This window comes from Cetorhinus maximus, chromosome 2 (genome assembly GCF_964194155.1).
Source record: "Cetorhinus maximus chromosome 2, sCetMax3.hap1.1, whole genome shotgun sequence".
NCBI classification, from domain to species: domain Eukaryota; kingdom Metazoa; phylum Chordata; class Chondrichthyes; order Lamniformes; family Cetorhinidae; genus Cetorhinus; species Cetorhinus maximus.
In genome coordinates, this window is record NC_135880.1 from 113449570 (window position 1) to 113473778 (window position 24209).

Consider the following 24209-nt stretch of genomic DNA (forward strand, 5'->3'; position numbering starts at 1 on the left):
GTGCAGATATCTTGCAGGGCTGGAGGAGATTACAAAGAAAGGGACCGGCGAGGCCGTGGAGGGATTTGAAATCCACTCATAAATGTTTTTATAAATTTGGTGTGAATAGTGTATTGAGGAAATCTTTTCTCATATTCATTTTAGAATAATTCTATAAAAGTATAAATGTAATGAGTGACAGACAATCTAAAAATATATAAAAGCATTCACTACCTCGGCGATTCACTGGGTCCTTTGCCACATATGCAACATAGTCTGTAGTGTCCTGTTATTTATAAAAGAGAAAAATAGTTCAATAGAATGATAGAAGATTTAGAACAACGTACTTCATTTCATTCTCCACCGAGAAGCATTTAAATAAGAGGACAAAAATGCAAAATATTAAACCTTTATTTTTTCTCATTATTTTCTACATGCACTCAACTTGTGTAAAGTCAGGCGCCTTCATGAAGGTTACTGATCAGAGTAAAAGATCAGTGAAACTTTTCTTATAAATGTTTAGTTTCGATATGAGTAATGGCATGCTGGACCATAAGCTGCAGCATCAGACAGATTTTCAGCTTGCACAAAACTAAATATAATATAAAATACTAAATATAAAACCAAAACTAATATTGTGGATCAGCCAGGCCTTGACAAAAACTACCTGATTGAAAATCCTGTAACAAGAAAGGAGAGAAAACTGGAGTCTATGTCATCCAAAGCTTCTCACAGGAATCTCCAGGAACTAAGTGGCATTGATATAGAAAGGTTGCCTGTTCTAGGATTCAGGTAATAATAGATGGTGTAAAGGATCTAATTAAGAGAGGTAAAATGTAAATAAATACGGGAAAAAAAAGTTAATAGAAGGTAATTTAGAACAGATAAAGACAATTTCCAGCTAAAGCTGGAAAAGCTAGTTTGACCACACCTGTCTTAATGTGAGCAGTTCTGGGAACCACACTTTAGAAAGGATACCTTGGCCTTGGAGAGAGTTCAGCATAGATTGACTAGAATGATACCTGAACTCCAAGGATTAAGCTATGAGGACAGATTAGACAAACTAAGGTTGTATTCCCTGGAATTTAAAAGGCTAATGGGTGATTTGATCAAAGTATTCAAGATATTATGAGGAACATATAAGGTCAATTGTGAGAAGCTATTTCCACCAGTTGGGGAGTCATTGACTGAGGGTATGGTCTGAAAATTAGAGCCAGAGTTTTCAGGAGTGAAATTATTAAACACTTCTTCATGCAAAGGATGGCAGGAGTTTGAACTCTCTTCCACAAACAGCAATTGATGCTAGATTGATAATTGATCATTTTAAAACTGAGATTTATAGATTTTTGTTAGCCAAAGGTAACAGATGTGGGGCAAAGGCAGGCATATGGAGTTAGGTTGCAGATTAGCCATGATCTCATTGAAAGGCGCAACAGGCTCAAGGAACTGAATGGCCACTCCTGTTCCTATATTCCTAGCTAGTCTTATCTCTGCTGAGATAATTGAACTAGTATTAGAGAAAAATAACCTGCAGATCACTCCCACAGTCGATTTACCCTATTGTACACTGGCACCCCACTTTTTTTGGTAACTTTCTCCTTCCTTGTTACTCACTGTCTTAACCAGTTGAGCCCTTAGGGGAGCACACCCCCTCCCTTCTGAACCACATTAGTAGCTTCTTGCCTTCACTACTGGAAGCAGAGATAAAGTAAATATGATTGGAATTGGTACATATTCTGCACTATTAGAAGGCAGAAAAAACATTCTAATGAATGCAAAAACACTAGACTAATTGCACTGTAGTCAAAGCTTTCCACATATGTGAATCACATTGTATCTGTAGATTAATAAATTTCCTGTGTCAATAGATGAATACTGAGGAAAAATGCTAAATTATATGTTAAGTAATGTCCTACATTATAAAAACAAAAAAATTCTGGAAATGATCAGCAGATTAGGCGGCAACAGGAGAGAGAAACAGACAGGAGATGGTGGTGTAGTGGTAACGTTACTGAACTTAGTAATCCAGAGATCCAGGTTGACACTCTGGTAGTACAGGTTCAAATCCTGCCATAGCAGCTGGTAGAATTTAAATTCAATTAATAAAATCTGGATTGAAATTAAAAAGTAGTTTCAGTATTGGTGACCATGGAACAATCACTGATTGTCATCAAAACTCATCTGATTCACTAATGCCATTTAGGGAAGGAAATCTGCTATCCTTATGCACTCTGGACTACATGTGACTCCAGATCCACAGCATTGTGGTTGACGCTTAACTACCCCCTGAAATAGCCCTAGGAAGCCTCTCAGTTCAAGGGAAATTAGGGATGGGCAACAAATTGCCTCACCAGTGGTGCCCACAACCCTTGAAAGAATTTTAAAAAGTAATGGAGAGGGTTTTCCCATTCTGATGTGGGGACAAAGTGTGTTTGCAGGCTTTAAAAATGCTGGGTGGGACCTGGACCTAAATTCCCGCTCCCATTTTTACTGGATAGGGAGCATGCATCTCCTGACGTTGACAGCACTATTTCAGAAGTGGGTATTTTAGACCTTCCACAATTTTGATGGAGTCGGCCAGTTTTGGAAAGCAATGCGAAACACACCATCACAGAGGTGTTGTGAACCATAGGGGAATCATGTTTGGAGGCTGGGCCCATATGAAAGGTAACTACAAAAGGTGTTGCCTACTTCACATGTATGAGCTATATATATTTTTACTATAGTAAGTGATCATAGTGCTTAGTTTTGAAAAGTTAAGTTTCCATTAAAAAAATGTGGTTGCTTGGTTGTTACTTCAGATAACTGGCAAGCTGTCAAAGGAAAGAAGAACAGTGTGAAAGTGAAAATGTCTTCAGATGCATTAGAGTACATCATCCATTAAATAAAGTGGTATGCTGCATTGTGCAATAATGAAATCTGGATCTGATGGTGTGAAAAACCCCAACTGCTTTGATTTTTTTTTTCTTGAAATTCAGCTCTGCCATCTATTTTGCTGATTTAAATCTGTGATTTTACTCAATTTTTGAAGTTCAACTCGACCATGGCTATTGAGAGATGGCTCAGCTTCTGTCTGTGTTACAATGTTTTAATGGATTCTGCTCAGGAGGGTTTGTTGACACGGTTGTTCAAGGGAACCTCATTATGAATGCTTGGTTAACTTCCAATCCACAAATGGATTCTGCTCAGCAGGAGCTATTTACACAGTTGTCAAAGGGAATCTCATTATGATTGTTTGGCTGACTTTGAACCCGCAAGTGGATTCTGCTCAGCAAGGTTTGATAACACAGCAATCAAGGGGAATGTGAGCTTGTTTGTTTTGAGAGGTTTATGAGCTTTACAAAGAGGATAATATTTGTTCAGTATCTTTCAAGTGATGTTTGTTTATTTTGATAGATGTATAAGCTTTTCAAAAAGGATAATGTTTTTAAGTGGTTATTGAAGTAATGTTTGTTTTTTTTTACAGATTTATGAGCTTTTTCGAAGACTCCCAAATGTTATTATAGGCCTCAAGAGTTCGGTTTATAGTAGATACTGAGTGAGTGAGTTGGGGATATGGGGTAGTAAAGGTAGTTCAGGATATTAGAAGGTGAGGTGGGTATGGGGTAGTATGCAGGGTTGGAGTGGTATGGAGGTGAAGTTAGGGGACCTCACTATCAACTCCAGAACTGGGCCGAAGTTTCATCAAGTGGAGGTGGGCCTTTTAACCTTGACACCTCCGCACTAACCCACCTCCATCTCCACTCTGTCGTTCTGTCCTCTTGGAAGATGTTGAGTGTCTTATTCTTAGCAAGAGATCTGGCTGGAGAGAAAGATCCTTTTTCAAAGTAACCTTCATTTACATACTCAACTATGTACAATATTACAAAGCACCAGGACAGAGTCAATGCTTATCTCTCACATTCTCCTCATTCCCTTCTGTGTGACATCATTATTACATAGCCCCTTATGCACATGCTCAGTAGGAAGAGTAGTGTTAGAGTTAACCCTTTACTCTACATCTCCCCCCAATTCTTTATCTCTACATGCTGTACACATCCTCTTACACATCCCCCTAAAGTCTCTGTTTTTACAGGGATAATCTTTGTGGTGGTTTGTTGAGGATCTGTTCACTCCAAATTCATTCTCTGAGGGTTGTCATTTCTTGTTTCCATTGTTATTGTTCTGTAGTTGTAGTTTCCTCCTGAGGATCAGGGTATGCAGCCCATCGGCTAATGGCTTCTTGGTCATTAAAAACAAGGCACTCCTAGTTTGTTGGATCTTACTAGTTTCTGTCTAGACAAGAATGGTCTTTGTTGTTGCTACCTCTCCCTTACGGTACCTGTTGGTCCCTAATCCACACCATCTCTCGCCTTTTGAGTGTGGGCAGGTCATGAGCCCTGTGCCATTGGTTGAAAGTGCAGGCTTGGCCTGCTCTATAACTTTCCTCCTTCTGTTGGGCACAGTTGTGGTCCTCTGCTGTGACGCTTGGCTTTAAAGTGTGAGGAAGGGAAGGAATTCGTGTTCTTAGCCTGTGGCTCATCAAAAGCTCACATGGGGCGAAACCATTCTGCAATGGTGTAGAGTGTCAGCTGAGCAGGGCTAACTCACAATCTTTGTTTTTTCTGAGGTGGCCCTTAATGGTATGTACCCCTCTCTTGGTCTGTCTGTTGGCCTGAGGATACCTTGGTCAGCTCAAGATGTGGACAAATTCATATGATGCTGCAAAGGATTGGAAACATTCACCAATGGACGAATTGTGGCCCATTGTCAGAGATGTCAGAGCTCAGGAGGTGAGTTCATGTAACCTTTGCACCTTTATCCATTGGGAATAATAATCCACAACAATGAGAAATACTTTCCCTTTGAAGTCAAATAGGTCCGTACCAAGGTATTCCTATGGCCTGGAGGGCAGAAGTGGTTCTTTCTGCCCCTGTCTGTGAATGTTTTTGAGACAGCGTGAGATACCTGACCACCATACGGATTGTTGGATCCTGGTCTAACACTTGGTAATACCAAGATGTCCTTGGTAAAACTTCTGGATGACTTCCAGACAGAGAGCTTGTGGGATCACCAACCACTCATCACAGGCCAAAAGGGCATCAATGATGCTGATGTGGTGACATTGTTTAAAGTACCGCCTCAGGACAGGGTTACTGGGAACATACTTTGGTCATCCATCAAGGCAGCATGTGCAAATCTGCACACCTTCCTCATCTTGCATTGAGCCTCCTGAAATTATTGCAACCTCTGTGCTGTTGCTGGCAAATATTGAGTGGTTAACGTCATGAAGGCCTCAACTTGCCCGACGGAATTTTTAACTTGTTCTTGGTCGTTAACTTATACAACTTTAAGGGTTAGGTTCAGACCAATACAGGCTTTTCTGCTTAACAATGAGCATTCCTGGTTCTGATTGATATATGGTGTCTCAGAGATTTTTCTGTCTTTGTGCCTTAATGTTGCAACAAACTGATCTTTGATTTTTAGCTTGATCCATTTTAGCTTGAAACCTTGAAGTTTGATTGATGAAGATTGTAAAGTAACTTTTTGCAGCCACTTAACTCCATCAGACAACTGAGACTCTAGCTCCTGTATCCAATTTAAATTCTGTATGATGTCCATTGACTTCAATGGCTCCAGTATTCACTTTTATTCTTTTTGATTTCACCAGGTCTGGTTCCTGTACCTCTTGTATAGAGCTTCTTTTAAAAGATTTTACTTGTTGCTTTGCAAACAGGCTTTTTTGAATGACACAATGTTTTAAAATGATCGACTTTGCCGCATCAGTGGCAGTCTGCGGTTCAGGTGGGATATTCTTCGTACATGTGGACCTTCTTCCCGCCACAGAAGGGACATTGTAAAATGGCAGTTCTTTTAAAATTCGCTTACGGGATGTGGGTGTCGTTGGCTCGGCCAGCATTTATTGCCCATCCCTAATTTGCTCTTGAGAAGCTGGTGGAGAGTTGCCTTCTTGAACTGATGCAGTCCATGTGGTGTAAATATACCCAAAGTGCTGTTAGGGAGGGAGTTCCAGGATTTTAACCCAGTGACAGTGAAGGAACAGTGATATATTTCTAAGTCAGGATGGTGAGTGGCTTGGGAGGGAACTTCCAGGTGGTGGTGTTCCCATGTATTTGCTGCCCTTGTCCAACTAGATGCTAGCGGTCGCAGGTTTGTTAGGTGCTGCCTAAGGAACCTTCAGTGTACTTCCCTGGTTGTTGCTGCAATGCACTTTCAGCTTTGCATCCAATAAACCGAATGGTTTTGAATGGCTTTTTCCATGGAATTTCTCGCTCACCCCTTACAATCACTTAGTTTTGCTTTCGCACTTCGGCCTGCCTAGCCAGTTGTACTGCTTTACTCAGCATCAAATCTTCTCTGGATTGTGAATAGTCTGACAGGGTTTCCTATTAAATCATCTTTTACCATTCCGTGGTCACAATTGCCAGCCAAACAATAGTGGTCATTTATAAATGAATCAATTCCTTCACCTGGTTTTTGATTTTGATGGTTGAATTTTGCTCTCTCTATGATGATGTTTCAACAAAGGCTGAAATATGAGTCTAAGACTCCGATGACATACTCCGCTGTCTCCCCGTTCACCCCTACCTGGCAAGCATGTCGTCTGTGATGCTCCCGATAGTATATTACAAGGTACTAACCTGATCCTTGTTAGTCTTACTCATGAGATCCAAAGCATCTCGATAACGAGTGAAATGCTTTCTCCAGTTTTGCTATTGTTCGGCCTGTCTGGGGCCCTCTATGTTCTGGAAATATTCTGGGAGAGGTAGGGTGGAAGTAATTGGTCACCCTGGGTCAAAGTTCCCGTTTCCTGCATTGCTTTCCGTGTTAGTCGCTGGGCTGTTCTTGTGGTTTCCCTCTCTGGTCCAATTACTGGGTAGGCCTCAACATCCTTCACCGATTGCTCTCTGCTGCTGCTGGGCTTCTTCTGAGGCTGTTTTCTGCCATTTTTACAATGCTTTTCTGTGGGTCTAGTCACAGAATCATAAAATTGTTATGGTGTAGAAGGAGGTCATTTGGCCCATCGTGTCTGCACCCGCTGCCTGAGCAATTTAACTTAGTGCCAATCTCCTGCCTTTTCCCCGTAACCCTGCACATTGTTTCTCTTTAGATAATCATCCAATGCTCTCTTGAATGCCTCAATTGAACCTGCCTCAACCACACTTCCAGGCAGTGCATTCCAAACCCTAACTACTTGTTGTGTGAAAAAGTTTTTTCTCACCTCGCATTTGTTACTTTTGCAAAATACCTTAAAACTCTGCCCTCTGGTTCTCAACCCGTTTATGAGCGGGAACAGTTTCTCCCTATCTACTGTGTCCAGGCCCCTCATTATTTTGAAAACTTTTATCAAGTCTCCTCTCAGCCTTCTCCTCTCCAAGGAAAACAGTCCCAACTTCTCCAATCTTTCCTCATAACTGAAGTGTCTCATCCCTGGAACCATTCTTGTAAACCTCTTCTGCACACACTCCAATGCGTTCACATCCTTCCTATTGTGTGGCACCCAGAACTGTACACAATACTCCAGCTGAGGTCTAACCAGTGTCTAATATAAGTTCATCATAACCTCCCTGCTCTTGTACTCTATGCCTCTTTTGATGAAGCCTAGAATACTGTATGCCTTAGAAACAGCTCTCTCTACCTGTCCTGCCACCTTTAATGACTTATGTACATATACACACAGGTCTCTCTGCTCCTGCACACCCTTTAGAATAGTATCCTTTATTGATACTGTCTCTCCATGTTCTTTATACCAAAGTGCATCACCTCACACTTCTCCACATTGAACTTCATCTGCCACCCAACTGCCCACTCCACCTATGTGTCAATGTCCTTTTGAAGATCTACACTGTCCTCCTCACAGTTTACAATTCTCCCAAGTTTTGTGTCATCCGCAAACTTTGAAATTGTCCACTGCATGCCAAGATCCAGATCATTTATATATATCAGGAAGAGCAAGGGTCCCAATACCGACCCCTGGGGAACTCCACTACAAACCTTCTTCCAGCCTGAAAAATACCCATTAACCATTACTCTCCATTTCCTATCCTTCAGCCAATTTTGTATCCACATTGCTACTGTCCCTTTTATTCCATGACCTATAACTTTCCTCACAAGTCTGTTGTGTGGTACTGTAAACACCTTTTGGAAGTCCATATACACTACATCAATGGCCTTGCCCTCATCAACCATCTCTGTTACCTCTTCAAAAAACTCCAAATTTTCCTTTAACAAATCCGTGCTGACTTTTCTGAATCAATCCAAATTTTTCCATGTGACTATTAATTCTATCCCGAATAATTGTTTCTAGAAGTTTCCCCACCACCGAAGTTAAACTGACTGGTCTGTAATTGCAGGGCAGATCTTTACAACCTATTTTGAACAAGGGTGTAATGTTTGCAATGCTCCAGTCATCAAGCACCTCCCCCGAATCCAGGGAACATTGAAAGATTATTGCCAGTGCTATTGTATTGTGATTACAATAGCAAGTGGCAAATTTGGTAATATACTGACATTTCTTTGATCTTTGTGTGGTTTGAGTAAAGCCTCACGACTTATTCACAAGTTTTTCAAATTTTCATGAGCTTGCTACATAACTGACAGAGGCCATTTGAGATAGACATCTGGGTTGTAGTCTTGGAAATATTTAAAATTACCCACTTGGGAGGACTTCAAATCTAGACTTAGCTCTGATAGCAAAAACCAGTTGCAGGAGCTCATGCATACATGGGCAAAATATTTGTCTGCAATAGAAGCTGCTAATTTCCATGTCCCATGACTCCCATCACTATCAAATACATAATCAGGAACATTTTCACCCACTGCACACAAAACATTTCTCTGTGTTGCACCAGCCCAACTTATTGGTAACATGGGGCTGGATTTTACAGCCCACCACCAGCGTATTTGAAGGTGGGGGGCTTCATAAAATAAAGCAGGTGGCCTTCCCACTGCCTTCCCACCCACCCACAACCTTTCCCCCATGGGCAGAATATTGTCATCGGCATGCGGGGGCGGGTCTGACACGCCGACATGTAAACTGACACGCAATGACGTTGGGCATGCGTCCCAACATCATCGCACGTCATTTCGATATTTCGTTCAGTGGGCGTGTGCCGGAGGCAGCTGCGCGCCCGTCAAACTGTCAACAGCCTATTAAGGCCACTAAAAAAGCAATTAAAGTTGTTAACAACGCTGCCCGTCCAACCTTAAGGTTGGCGGGCAGGCGAAGAGCCCAAGCAGCCTTCACGTGTTTCAGGAAACCTCATCCACGGGCGGGATGAGGTTTCCTGAAGCTTGTGTAAAGTAAATAAATAAAATTTCTTGACTTCACAAGCATGTCCATACTCATGTGACGCTATCTCATGAGGGGGCATGTTTAAATAATTTTTGACTTTATCATTTAAAAACTTTTATTATCTACTTAATCTCCCTGAGGCAGCTCCATGCCTCAGGGAGATTGCTGCGCTCATTCGCACGCATGCGCGCTAAAGCACAGGCCCCGATTCTCCCTCCTCTACCCGCCAGTGTAGCGCTGAGCGCTAAGGATCGCATATTACGTAAAGCCTGCCCACGTAAAGTGGTGGCACGCAGTCGATCACGGGCGGCGATCGGCTCCGTGCCCACTCCCACCCTGCCCGCCCGACATAGGTAAGATTCAGCCCCATATTACAGTGGGCAGGGAAGGCATCAGGCAGCCACCTGTCCTGAGGCCTATTTTAGTGGCCAATTAACGGCCACTTAAGGGCCTCATTCATCTCTGCTGCTACTTTACGTATGGCAGGGCAAGGTTGGGGCAAGGTAAGTAGCCTGGCAGCTTACATTTCAGGGGTTGTTGTCAGGCAGGAAAGGGAGTATTTCTTTTGGGGGGTGCCCTGTGCCCATCAGAGGCACCCCCTCCAAGATCATACCCCTCACCTTAACTCTCTCCACTCCCAAATGGACCCCCAACCTTTCCTCCCCGCCTCGCTGAGGTCTGGCAGCCAGGCCTGTCCAAAATCCAATACTGATTTTTAAATCTGGGGTCCATCAGTCATCTTCCTCAAGGACTGGCTGTAGCCCCAGCAGTGGCCACTGCTTGATTCTGGTTTTGCTGAAACTATATAGCTGCCAGCCAATCAGATTGGCCAGACTCTCTCTGAGGTGGGGACATCCTCCCAAATCGGGGTGGAAGTCTCACTCCTAAACAATTAAGGCTGCTTCCGTTTTCGGTTGGGGTGGCCGCCTGTAAAATTCAGCCCATGGTAACTGACAAGCAGCTGGCTGTTTTTTTGTCTTAAAAAATTCAGTCCTATTCATCTAGTAGATGAGGATCCAATTTCAAGCAATCTAAAAGAGGGACAGCCAACTCCTCACAACCTAATGGGGAAAACATCCAATTGCTGTTAATATCCTGGAGGAAGATCCAATTCCTGATTAACTGTTAAGGAATGGCATTCAATTCCTGGTTGGGGGGAATGCCTGACAGTTTTGTGGTCATTTCGTGGTGGTGTGTTATTTTTAATGGCAACTTAATGGAGTGGGGATGATGCATCAATTTTCTTTGTTAGTGTTAATTGGCTGTTTTGTTTGATGGCCTCTCTGAAGCCAACAGTTATAGTACAGATCAACTCACATATATACTGTAGTAATATTGTACGTGTGTGCGTGTGTTGTATGTGTTCCCAGATGATCTGGGGAGAATTATGGGGAGGCGGTGGGGCTTGTATGACACTGTAATGCATTTACATCAGATTTTTGACTGCAGCTTTGCAAACACCCATATTATACAGCCTCAAAAATGATTATCAACATTCCCTCTACCCCCAAAATATAGATGACGTAGCCCTAAAGGAAACTTGTGCCATACAAAGCATTTAAAAATCACTCTATTCAGCACATTATTGAATTTTAGGCAAAGTTAGCATAGTACTCAATTACTGCCAATTGATGTCTTTCATTCATTAACATTCTGTCATAGTACTTTTATAATGTACAAATGACATTTTGCAATCAGTACCAGTTATGTCTTTTACTTTTCTTAGTAACCCTAAACCAAACCTGAGCCAGACAGACACTGATGCTTGATTAAATGTTTTTTTTCTCATTCTCTGAGCTTGCTCACTTTTAACCAACTACGGAAACAATACTAAAGCAAAAGTCCCCAACTGCAGCTAACTTAATCTAGTTGATACTGTAAAAGGTGATTAAGAGAATTTTTTGCCTGTTCTTTTAAAAGAACAAACTTTCCTATTGAACTATCTAACTAAATTAATTTGGTATAAAGCTATGATAGCTGCGTGTCATTGTGCGTTTCAATCATTTCAAAAGGAAAGGGTTTACTTCTGCCAGTCGGGTGCTTATGAAGAAAGAGCCCAGTGCCAAAGAAAACATTGAAAGCTTCCTGAATGAAAAATAAGGGCTGTCATGCTTATCATTTCTTCTTAATATGATAAAATATAAATCCTAGCTTAGGCTATAACTGAAATCAAGTAATGCCTTACCGGGTCGCCACCAGATGCGAAGGAAATGGACTGCATATGATGATTTGCTATAATCTGTTGGATCAGAACCAAAAACATAAAACATTAATCAGAGGGCTTCTCCCTTGAGAGACCTTATAAACTAGGATATAATAAATAATATCTAAATGATAAAGTTTGTGAATCAGGAGCTGGTGGAGGCACACACAAAGGAATAGCAATATGATCAAATAATATCATCAATCATACTGAACCTATCTCTCCTGCCACTTTCTAGCATTGCTGATGTTAGTGGAAGAAATAGTTACCTGGCAGTGAATGAGATCCTTGTGAATGTGTGATGAGTTTGTGAGTGTGAGAGTTGAGAGTGATGAGATGAGTGACTTACCCTGGCGGAACGGAGGAAATCATTCGTCCTCTTGCGGCACTGGGTGGCTGTCCTCTTTTCAAGGGCGTTGGTGCTGACCACAGCTGCCACCACCTCCCAAGCCTGGTTGGTCACGCAACTGCCCAAACTGCGGCCAGAGTGCGGGTAGAGGACATCGCGGAGGGCCTCCATGGCATCCAAAAGTTGTTCCAGTGATGCATTGCTAAACGTGGGGGCTGCAGTCTTCTTGCCTTTCGTGTACATCTTCCCTGCAGTAGTCGTGGGCTAGAAGTGCTGGGATGTGTGCACGTGGCTGGACTTTAAATATGGCGTGATGAAGTGGCAAAGTGATGGCCAGCGGACGAATGAGAGCCCCTCCGCCTTGGAAACATTGTGTTTCCCAGGAATACATAAATAATGTGTCAGGTTTGGGACAATATGGCATTGTTTTACCCGCCCGCCACTGCACCTGGTGCAAATCTGGGACTATTCCGCCCAGAGTCTTTCACATCACCACCAATCCATCTGTCATGTTGCTCACATTCCATCCTCTGGCCCTTCTGGGGAGGGCTCACCAGACACAGGGGACATGCATCTCACCCAACCTCTGCTCCATCCCTTCTCTCACGTGCTTTTCTTTCTTCTTCATATAGGCCAAGCTGGCGCACAACAGGCGCAAAAGATTGCAGACCGAGGAAGGAACAGACGACATTATTGCGCTCACTGAGTTTGAGGAGGCTGCAGCTGATCTGGCAGGGGAGGACAGGGATCGCTCCTGTGGGGAAGGGGAGATCAGACTCTCCCACCAACCCAATGCGGATCACAGCTCCATCACTTCATCAAATCCTGACATTCACAGTGAGTCACTTACAGTCTTATCTAGCTCATGCTCATTAGCTGAAACTCTATTTCCTATTTTCTAGGCACCAACAGATCGAAGCCCCCTAGGCAGTCGAGCACCAGTCCGAGCTCCCAGGCCACGTCCGGAGAGGAAGCTCTGAAAGAACCGTCACAGCATTCACACGTACTCTCCACCAGCTCAGAGACACACACGTTGGTGGGACATAGCTATAGATTAGGCTTAGCCTCACTTTCTGGGGAACACCTCACTGACACATCCCCGCAGCAGTCAGAGGCAGGGACAGCCCAAGTCTCTGGCACTCAGAAGGCTACTGGAGGCCAAGCACCCGCTCAGTCCAACAGGTGGCAGAACATCAGGCAGAGATTTGACAGTCACTCAGCAGACTAGAGTGAATGATGGAAGAGTCTGTCCGCGTTCTGTCTGATGTCATGACTCTGACATGTGAGTGGCTTGAGGTCACCATGGGAAGGCTGGCGACTACCATGGAGACCTTGGTCCATCAGGTGCTGCCGGATTTGCGCTCGGCCCTGCAGTCCGTTGCCACACATCCTGGTGGGCACCATCAAGATGTAGGCAATATGGGTACGAGGCACCTTGAGCTCCCTCCAGATGTACTATCTCCTGCAGGAGTTGGGGCGGGGCCTCGGACACCCACAGGGAAGATGAGGGGGCCTCCGCTCAGGACAATCCAAGGGTGTGCAGCCGTTCACAGCCCCCTCTGCCTATGACCCCATCCACATCAGCTTCTCAGGCCGCTGAGGGTGCTTCTGCCCCTGAGCAGGAGACTCTTATCAAGTCCGGGTCCTCCAGGCCAAGACTCCTCCAGACCAGAGGACATCCACCAAGGACATCACAGACACCAGGACCTAACAGTCAGCAGGCCACCTCCACCTCTGCTGCGGATGTTGGGGCTGCACCAAGGCATAGCTGTAGGGTTAAGAAAGTTAAGAAATTTTGATGTCACTTTTGGTCACGGGTGTGCTATAACTATAAAGAAATTACATTTTTGTGAATACATTTGATGGTTATGTGAACTGTTTGGTCAACTGAAGGAGTTGTGATTTTGTACATTGGAATCCTCTTATGTCATCCTCCCACTCAGTGATAGTGTCCCACTGTGAGATTCACATTCATGTGATGTCAACCTGAGCTCAACTAGTATCTCCACCCCGCTGTGTAATGTCAGGGAGATGTGTTTAAATCTTTATTTGAAGTGTGTGATATAAGCATTTCTAACCCTTCTTCCTCAAAGAACACCATTGAGCGAGGGCAACTCATCAGCAGCATTTGTGTCTCCTCAGTGGTAGTAGCAGAAGAAAAGACTTGCACGGGAGGAGGTGATCCCTAGGCATGTCCACATCTCAGTCGCAGCAGGGTTTGCTTCATTAGATGGCGGCAAAGGCTTCAAGTCTTCTCTCGCATTGCTCTTGTTCCTAAGTGGGTTCTCAGTTCCCAGAGTGAGCTCACTCACAGGGCCCCACGGACCAAAGCAAAGATTGCAACCAGGCAATTCATGAGGCCAGAACGACGCGCAAGTGTGAATGCAGGACTTGTTCTTGCTGAAAGTGGCTGGACATCCCCTGAGGGGAAAGAAGATGACATTGAGGGCGAGGAGAGAATGGCCATATTCCTTCCCTTAGCTTTACTCTTCCTGGAACCTGTCAGCAATTAAAGTGTCAGGGTACGTCTATCACGTCTTCCTTCCTCCATGGCGTGATCGCACTCATACTGACCCTCAGCAGCCTCCTGAAGTTCCTGAGCCTCCGGATCTTCGTCCTCTGAAGAGCTCTCATCCTCCTCCAGGTCATCCAGTGGGCAGGGGGGGTCACCTCTTTGTATTGCCAGATTATGAAGGCAACACACTGCGATGACGCGGGAAACCCTGTTGGGAGTGTATTGGAGTGAGCCACCTGAGTGGTCCAAGCATCTGAAACACATCTTCAGAAGCCCTATGGTCTGCCCTACAAGGGAATGTGTGGAGCTGCGAGCAGCATTGTATTTCTCCCCGGAATGACTCTGAGGGCGACTCACCGGTGTCATCAGCCAGCACTTCACTGGTTAACCCTTATCCCCTAGCAGCCATCCCTGTAGACGTAATGGCCCCTTGAAAATCTTAGGCACCTGGGGGTGACTCAGGATGTAAGATTCATGGTAACTCCCAGGGTACCGTGCACAAACGTGCAATATGTGCTCCCGGTTATCACACACCAGTTGTGCATTGAAGGAGTGATAGCTCTTGTGGTTTATAAACAGTAGGGCCTGCTGCCATGGAGCCTGTATAGCCACATGGGTGCAGTCTATTGCACCCTGCACTCCTGGCAATTCTGAGATGGTGGCGAAGCTGGTGAATCTTTCAGCCTGGCTATCTTCGTCCAGAGCAAACCTGACATAATGATGGGTCTTCCTGTAGGGGCATCTGTGACATCCTTTATGCATCAATGTGTTGCAGACTGAGAGATGCTGCACAGGTCCCTGGTGATCCCTGGAAAGACCCAGAGGCAAAGAAATTGAGTGCTGTGGTCACCTTCAAAACCATTCGCAGGGGATACCCTCCAATTCCACGTGGCACCAGGTCTTCACGAAGAATGTGCCATATGTGATGTATCAGAGCTTGGGAAAAGCGCAGACGTGCACGGCATTTCCTCTGACTCATTTGTAAATAGGTGACTCTTCTACAATAAACTCTAGGTCTGGCGATTCGCTTCCGTTGTCTGGGTCTCTCCTCCTGTCCGCCCTGTTCATGCTCTGGCTCTGCTCGACCATGTCCCTCAGGTGTGGCTTCCTACTGGAGCTGTGCGTGATATCACCTCTCCTTCTTCCGCCTCCTACATTGCATTAGGACCCTGTCAAAGGCAGCATTGAGCCCTGGATCCATATATGCTTTTTCCTCCTCTCTGGAAGGAAACATTGAAGACATTAATGATTCAAGGGGCAAGAAAGTGAAGCTCAGAAGATGACACGTTTGGAAACTGTAAGGGTCCATAGTTTTTCCTGCCCTACTTGCATGGTGGCTGATGTCGCCTTGTCCCTGAGACACTAGCACACACATCGAGTGGTATTGCAGATATGTAACATCTTGAGCCCTGCGTGGATGCTAAAGTTTCAGTGAGATGAGTGACCCAGCCTAGCTCTGTGCTCCAATCTCTGATGTGGTCAATGAGTGGATACTCTGTGGCCCATTAGGAGTGTCAAATCTGGTGAACATGTGACAGGCCTTCATTGATGGAATGTCATATATGATACAGTTGTGCCTCCTTCACTATTGCCTGCAAACCCAAATTCTACATTCCTATGTGTTACTCTTGAGATGCAACAACTGTGATGTGTAGCCACTGAGTTCTGAGTAGCCCTTTAACAGTGCTAATGAAGCCATTGGATTTCAGTGGCTTTCATTAAAAGGAGGTCTTCCTCCTTTTTTATAAACAGACTGCTGTTCACTCTTGAAGCAACAACAAGTTAGAGGTGGACCCCAGAAAGGGGTTTGTCCTTCCCCCTCACTGCCATTCCATAGCCTTCCTTCCCCATCACCCCACTGGTGTTGGTCATACCCACCCACTCACTGTGACCCACCCCTAGTCACAGTGCTAGTTTCTGAAAATGGAGTTCTGCCTGACTACCACTGCACAGTGATGTCCTTGTTGACAACGGTCTCAGGCACCAGGAGTAGAAGACCCATGCAGTCCCCAACCCCGGCCACAGTACTGGTCACTGTCTGAAAGTGGAGGCCTTCCATCACAGTGGTGTCCTTTGGGAGAATGTAGACAAAGAGCAGGAGCAGGCCAACCCTATAGCCCCAGCAGTGTGGCATCCATTTCAACAAGACCAGTGCAGCGCTATAGCAGATAGGCTATGTATGTTGCACTCACTTCGAAGTTAGGAGTGAACTGAGGTCCGACTTGTACACGCCACTCCTTTTCAAACGGGTTTGAGGCCGATGTAATTTCCCGCTAATGTGACGCAAGATTGGAAAGCGTGACAAGATTCTGGCGAGCAGCTGTTTTAATGAGCATTCATGAGATATTAACAAATGAAAATGGTGTTCATGCCACTAGTCAGCAGGATAACAGACCTGCTATCAACCCGCCGTCAGGAGAATTGGAAACTGTTTTTACACCAGCGGATTTCAGACTTTTTGCCTGCCGCTGAATTCTCCACTCCTGCCCGCCACGAAACCTGCATTGCGCGGGGGGGCTGGGAAAATTCCACTGCATAAGTATATTCACCGATTGACTTCCTTTATATTTGATCCACTTTAAGCCTTCATAGGAGTTGCAGAACAAATAGAGTCCAGACTCTCCACAGAACCTTCAAGCAGCAGCTTATCAAGTACCTAGGACTTGGTATGTAGCTACTGTGTTGCACCCACTCAGAGGAATATGCATAGAGAGTGCCAAGTTGGAACTGAGGTAGTTTCATTAAGCACTGGAGATCAGCAATAGGAAGAGGAAGAAGAGGAGGATGCTGCCAAAGGAAGGGAGTATCACTGATCTCTGTGACCCTCCATTCAAAAGGAGAGTATTATCACAACATGATAACTTGCTGCACACGTTGGGTGATGTGCCTATAAGAATCCATTGCATGGTAGCAACTGTGAAGAACTCCCCATTGCTGATGTGAGAGATGGGGACATGGAGGACTGGATTTTCACTGCTTTGGGATGACTTAGGGGCCCTTTAAAAATGGCGGGCAGATCCTGTTTCCAGGATTCCTGACCCCATTCCCGGGCGGTCTGATTTTTGGGAGTGCCTAGCTTTAAAGGGTGCAGGCTGGTTCCTGTCAAAAGCCTGCATTTGGCAATCCCGACCTGGCTGGCTCCATTGTGGAGATAGGCATGTCCTACTCCTCCACAATTTTCATGGGGTCAGGCCTGTGTTTTAAAGTGCTGTGGTTCACAGTCCCTCAGGGGCATCATGCATGAGGGGACCTTTTAAAAGGTAAGTTCAAAAGGTCCTCCTCATGGCCCCTATGCCAGCTCTGCCCTTCCACCCACCCACTATGGCCCCTCATGTCCCCTATGCCAAACTATGGCACTTCTACACACATTGACCCACTATACACTGTCTAGAGCCAATGAACCCTGTAGTGACAGTAGGATATGGAAAAAAAAGAGCTTGGCATGGGGGTAGGGCATGAGGGGCCATAGTGGGTGGGTAGAAGGGCAGGAAAATGGCCTGAGGGCAGGATATTGCTGGCAGTGTTTAAAAGTGCCCTCCTGGTCTTTTTGTCCATTAATTTAAATGTTCTGACATTTAGGCAGGTTCCCTTGCAGGCACGCAATTCTCCCTGCTCAAACTTGCTTTATGTGCCCAGGTGATCCAATGTACCCAGGCATAGGAACATTCAAATGCTCTGCAAGCATCCAAGCCTCATTCCCCTACTCTGCACCCCACACCACCCCCCCACCCCCCCACCCGCCCATATCTAGCAAATCTGGATACCCTTTTTATAACAACATCATTATCACTGAGTGAAAATGATAGTGAGCAGACTATAAGGGCCAAAAGCTACTCCTGCTTCTATTTCTTATGTTCTTATGTTATTATGATGCTAAAATGGCAGAAGCTGAGATGGATGAGATCACTAAGTTACACCAAAAGTAATTGTGCGCTTCTGGTTTGCACTCCCTGGAAAAGAAAGATTAAAATTGGAAATCAGGTGTAACTCCACAGAAAATCAGCCCCTTTATATGTTGACACCAAAAGCACACCTTCACCAGGAAATTCCAGTGCTAAATGGCCTCCTAAGCATCCAATATGGCAAGCAAGAAGTTTCTGCTCAATCCAGGCTGGAAGTGCACCACCCATTATATTGATGAGGGCAAAAAAGCTTAGCCTTAAGGGCCCATTTTTGAACCAGACATTTGATTTTTTGCATATTTAAGTAAATGACCTAATACCAGTTTGAGGCTAACTGTGCAATATTGGGTTGCCCAAAATGGAGCCAGCACTGGGTCGGCTGTTCAGGAGAACCAAGTCTATGTGCAGCCTAACAGGCAGTTCTTAAAGGGCCACAACCAACAAGGTAATTGTTTAAAATATACTTAGCTGAATGTAGAGCTGAGAGGAGCAGGAGTGGGGAACTATTTTCTGTGCGCCCATTTCTGGGCGCACCTGAATTTCTAGGCCCTTACTATTAAGCTGTGATTTGTAGATCTTAGACCTTTAAACCCTGCAGCAGCATCAAATTTTCTCTCTGCTCATCCCACTCAGCATTCTTCACACTGAGAGCTCACTAACATTACAAAAATTAGGCTGACTGCAAACGTTTTGGCAGGATCTGCAGAATGTTGCAAGATCTGAGCATTTTGCTATAATGGCCTATCTGCTGCCCTAACTGTTGGGGAGGTGTAAATAAAGTTAGTTCAATGATGGCTGCCTGCAGCTGAGCATTGGTTAGCATTGCTCAGTGCAGTACACAACAGAAAGATGGAGACAAGGCTGGGATGGAATTTTCTTTTACATTTCATTTGAGAAATTAAGGGCTGAAGAACATTGTGACACAATTTTAGAACTCCTAAAATTGATTTTGAGGAAATTTGAAAGATTGCTCTGTGTGCACATCGTGTTCAGGTACACAGTAAGTCAGCACAGTACATAATTGAAAAAAAATGGCACTGAAGACACATCTGGGGACAAAGGGGAATTCAATCCTAACAAGGAGGACTGGTGTAATTATAAATGAAGGTTTCGCATTTGGCTGAAAGCGGATAAAGTAGATGAGGATAAAGTACTGTATGTTTTCTTCAGCATGATGGGATTAGGTGCTTTTGAGGTGGTGTCTAACCAATGTTGCTTACCCACGAGACCCTAGTACTATGGACTGTTCAAAATTAATGAGATTCTGGATTCATATTATGGCATGACTAAGAACGAGATTGCACTGAGAGTTGCATTCTGTGAAACAAAGCAGTTGGCAAGTGAGACTTGCAGATTACATTCTCAAATTAAAGAAACTCTCTTGTCACTATGGTTATGGTGCGAACGTATAAATCGACCTTAGAGACACATTCATTAGAGACCTAAAGAACAATAAAATCCAGGCCAAGTACAAAGACAATAAGTTGATATGGAAGGAGGCCTACAATGAGACCACAGTAATGGAAATGACAAAGATATAGTAGCAAATTGCAAAGAAGTTCTTTGCCTGAGCTGGCAGAGGAGGTCCATTAGATTTCACAAAAATCCAGGCTACAACAGCCAAATTCATTCTCAGAGTCAGAAATTTAGATGCTTCCATTGCCATTGTAGCCACAAACCATTTAAATGCCCCCATTTCCAGTCAAAGTACTATGCCTGTGGGAAAGTCAGCCATATCCTAATGACATGCAGGAGTAGTGGAAACAGTAATGCTCCAGGTCACAACCATGCACCAGGCCAAGGCTGTGATAGATCCAAATCTAGTTCAGGAATATGGAAATCTTTGAATATGCGTATGATAAATATTGAAACAGAAGTTTGTGTTATCAAGCAAGAAGATCAAGAGTTATACGCAGTTATAGAGCAAGAAAAACAGCACATGGAAGATGAGAGAAAATGGGAAAATAAAATTCTAATGCGCACAGACAAAATGAAAGTTGGAGTTTTACAAACTTTCTTTGTTGACACAGTTGTAGCTGTGTCTGTTATCTCAGAAGAGTACAAGAAGTCCTTACGTCACATTCCCTTATGCAAAACTGGTGTGAAATTGACTAGTTATTCCAATAATGGCACTTCGGTGTTAGGGTGAAGTTAGTATCAGGGTGGAATACAATAATGCATTTTACTACTTGCCATTGGCAGTAGTAGAAGGGAACAAGGTTTCCCTAATGGTAAGGAACTGGCTTAAGAAAATACAGTTAAACTGGGTTGAATTATTTACAATAGGGATCAGTAAGAGTATATCTGACATTTGAGGAAGTGCTAAGAGAACACAAAGTGGTCTTTGAGCAAGGAGAACCAAATGATAAAATTAACCATCAGTACGATATTAAATACTGTAAGTCAGCAGATCATGATAATGAGGATGTTCTTTTGAGATTTCCCATGAAGACTGATTCATTTCTAACTACTGAGTTACCTGTGAATTACTTTGCATACACAAATAACAAGCCAGTGTCTGCCAGAGAAATTAGTGAAGAAACTCGGAACGAGGTGCTGCTTAGTAAAGTGCTCGATTATATCATGAATGGAGTGTGATGATGAGAAATTGCAGGAGTATTTCACAGGTAGAAACAAACTGAGTGTAGATAAGACTGTTTCCTATCAGGTTTAAGAGTTGAGTCATTATTCTGTCAAGATTTAGAGAGAGATTGTTAGGGGAACTTCTTTAAAAACATACAGGGATGGTCTATATGAAAGCAGTAGCAAGAAGCTATTTTTGGTACACAAAGGTAGATAGAGATATTGAAGAGTTGGTGAAAAGTTATGGAATATGTCTCAGATTGAGAAATAATCCAGCCAAGATTCCTTTCATTCCGTGGTCAAACGCAAGAAAACCAAGGGAATGAGTAAATGTTGATTTTTTTGAAGTAGAAGGGAAAGATTAGTTTATTTAGGTCAATTGATATAACAAGTGGATAAATGTTGCGTTTATGCCAATTACCACAAAACTATTGAAGTTTTGAGAAGTTGGTCTGCAATTTAATGGTTTGCAAGAGGAGTTGGTGTCAGATAATGGTCCACAGTTTGCATCAGAGGAATTTGAAATATTTCTAAGGATGGAGTCAAACACACCCTAATACCACAAAAACACCCAGCATTAAATGGTGCTGCAGAAAGAAGTGTACAGAATGTGAAGAGGTCTTTGCAGAAGTATTCACTAGGTGAAGGGGGCAGAGACTTAATTTTAGGGAATGAAGCCAGGCAAGTGGTAGAGGTATCAGTGGGGAGCATTTTGCAGATAGTGATCACAACTTCATTAGATTCAAGGTAGTTATGGAAAAGGACAAGGATGGGCCAGAAATCAGAGTTCGAAATTGGGGGAAGGCCGATTTTAATAAGATCAGATATGATTTGGCCAGAGTGGACTGGGAGCAGCTACTTTTAAGTAAATCTGCGTCAGAGCAGGGACTCATTCAAGAAGGAAACAGGGAAAGTACAGGATGAACATATTGCAGGAAAGATAAAGGATGGGACCAACAAATCAAGGTGACCCTGGATGTCGAGGGATATACAGGATTGGATAAAGAGAAAAAGGGATGCTGATGGCAGATACCGAGGGCTCAAAACAGCAGAAGCCCTGGAGAAATATAGAATGCGTAGGGGGGAACTTAAAAAGGAAATTAGGAGAGCAAAAAAGGGGCATGAAAAAACATGGGCAGGTAAAATAAAAGAAAATCCAAAGTTATTTTACAAGCACATTAAGAGTAATAGGATAACTAGGGAAAGAGTAGGGCCCATTAAGAACCATAGTGGTAATTTGTGTGTGGAGCTGGAAGATGTAGGTAGGGTTCTAAATTAATACTTCATGTCGGTGTTCACAAGTGAGAAAGACGACGTGGGTATGGAAATCAGGCAGAAGGACTGTGATATAATTAAAGAAATTAGCATAAAAAGGGAGGAGGTTCTAAGTGGTCTGGCAGTTTAAAAGCAGATAAATCTCCAGGCCCCGGATGAAATGTATCCCAGGCTATTGAGTGAGGCAAGGGAGGAGATAGCAGGGACGCTGGCAATAATTTTCAATACCTCTCTGGCCACAAGAGAGGTGCCAGAGGACTGGAGGGCAGCCAATGTGGTGCCGTTATTCAAGAATGGAGGAAGGAATAAACCAGGGAGCTACAGGCCAGTCAGTCTAACCTCAGTGGTGGGGAAACTAATGGAAGCAATTCTGAGGGACAGAATTAATCTACATTTGGAGAGGCAGGGATTAATCAAGGACAGTCAGCATGGTTTTGTTAAGGGGAGGTCATACCTGACAAATTCGACTGAATTACTCGAAGAGGTGACCAGGTGTGTAGATGCGGGCAATGCATTTGACGTCGTCTATTTGGACTTCAGCAAGGCTTTTGATAAGGTCCCGCCTGGGAGACTGATAATGAAGGTAAGAGCCCATGGGATTCAAGGCAATTTGGCAAATTGGATTCAGAATTGGCTGAGTGGCAGGAAGCAGAGGGTGATGGTTGAAGGGTGTTTTTGTGACTGGATGCCTGTGTCCAGTGGGGTTCCACAGGGATCGGTGTTGGGTCCCTTACTCTATGTGGTATATATAAATGATTTAGACTTGAATGTAGGAGGGTTGATCAGTAAGTTCATCGATGACACGAAAATTGGTTGGGCGGTAAATAGTGAGAAGGATAGCCATAGATTACAGGGGGATATAGACAGGCTAGTCAGATAGGTTGATCAGTGGCAAATGGAATTTAATCTGGATAAGTGTGAGGTGATGCACTTGGGCAGGACAAACGAGGCATGGGAATACACGATGGATGGTAGGAACCTGGGAAGTACCGAGGATCAGAGGGACATTGACGAGCATGTCCACCGGACCTTAAGGTAGCATGACAGGTAGGTAAGGTGGTTAAGAAGGCATATGGGATACTTGCCTTTATTAGCCGAGACATAGAATATAAGAGCAGGGAGGTTATGCTGGAACTTTATAAAACGCTGGTTTGGCCACAGCTAGAGTATTGCGTGCAGTTCTGGAATCCACATTATAGGAAGGATGTGATTACACTAGAGAGAGTGCAGGGGAGATTTACCAGGATGTTGCCTGGGCTGGAGAGTTTTAGTTATGAGGAGAGATTGGATAGACTGGGGTTATTTTCCCTGGAGCAGAGGAGATTGAGGGGGGACATGATTGAGGTATATAAAATTATGAGGGGCATAGATAGGGTAGACAGGAAGGAACTTTTCCCCTTGGTGGAGGGATCAATAACCTGGGGGCATAGATTTAAGGTAAGGGGCAGGAGGTTTAGAAGGGATGTGAGGAAGATTGTTTTCACCCAGAGGGTGGTGGGAATCTGGAACTCACTGCCTGAAAGGATGGTGGAGGCAGAAGCCCTCATAACATGTAATCTAACCCTCCTACATTCAAGTCTAAATCATTTATATATACCACATACAGCAAGGGACCCAACACCGATCCTTTTGGATGTGCACTTGCAATACCATGGCACACAAGGCTATGGGACTAGTGCTGGAAAATGCGATTAGAATAGTTAGGTACTTGTTTGACCGGCACAGACTCGATGGGCTGAAGGGCTTTTTTCTGTGCTGTAGACCTCTACGACTCTATGACTTTATGTGACATGCTGGGTAGTACTTTCCATGTTTCTCTTACAGTTTTCTGTTTTCTTACAGAATAACTCCCGTTGTCTACAATAGGTTGTTCACCTTTGGGGTTAGTGTTTAAACATGCTCCTAGGACAAGTTTTAATTTTCTTAAGCCTGACGTCAGTATCAAAGAGAAAAGAAAGACAAAGTGAAGATGAGACTTGATGCACCTGGCATTAAAGTTAGAGAGTTCACTGCATTTCAGAAGGTCAAAGTGAAAGACCATATAAGGACAAGTATGTGAGTGGAATTGTTGTAAAGAGATATGTGCATTCACATATCTAGTGAAGATT

General features: G+C 44.0%; 1 protein-coding gene across 1 annotated transcript in view; it reads right to left on the reverse strand.

Moving 5' to 3' along the window:
* Positions 1-24209, reverse strand: part of shc3 (SHC (Src homology 2 domain containing) transforming protein 3) — a 271811-nt gene that overhangs the window by 103760 nt on the left and 143842 nt on the right. Inside the window, exons 5-6 of the mRNA XM_078568592.1 lie at positions 11460-11513; positions 214-265 (exon numbers count right to left, since the gene is read on the reverse strand). Of these exons, the coding sequence (XP_078424718.1) occupies positions 214-265; positions 11460-11513 (106 nt within the window). The remainder of the gene's footprint in view (positions 1-213; positions 266-11459; positions 11514-24209) is intronic.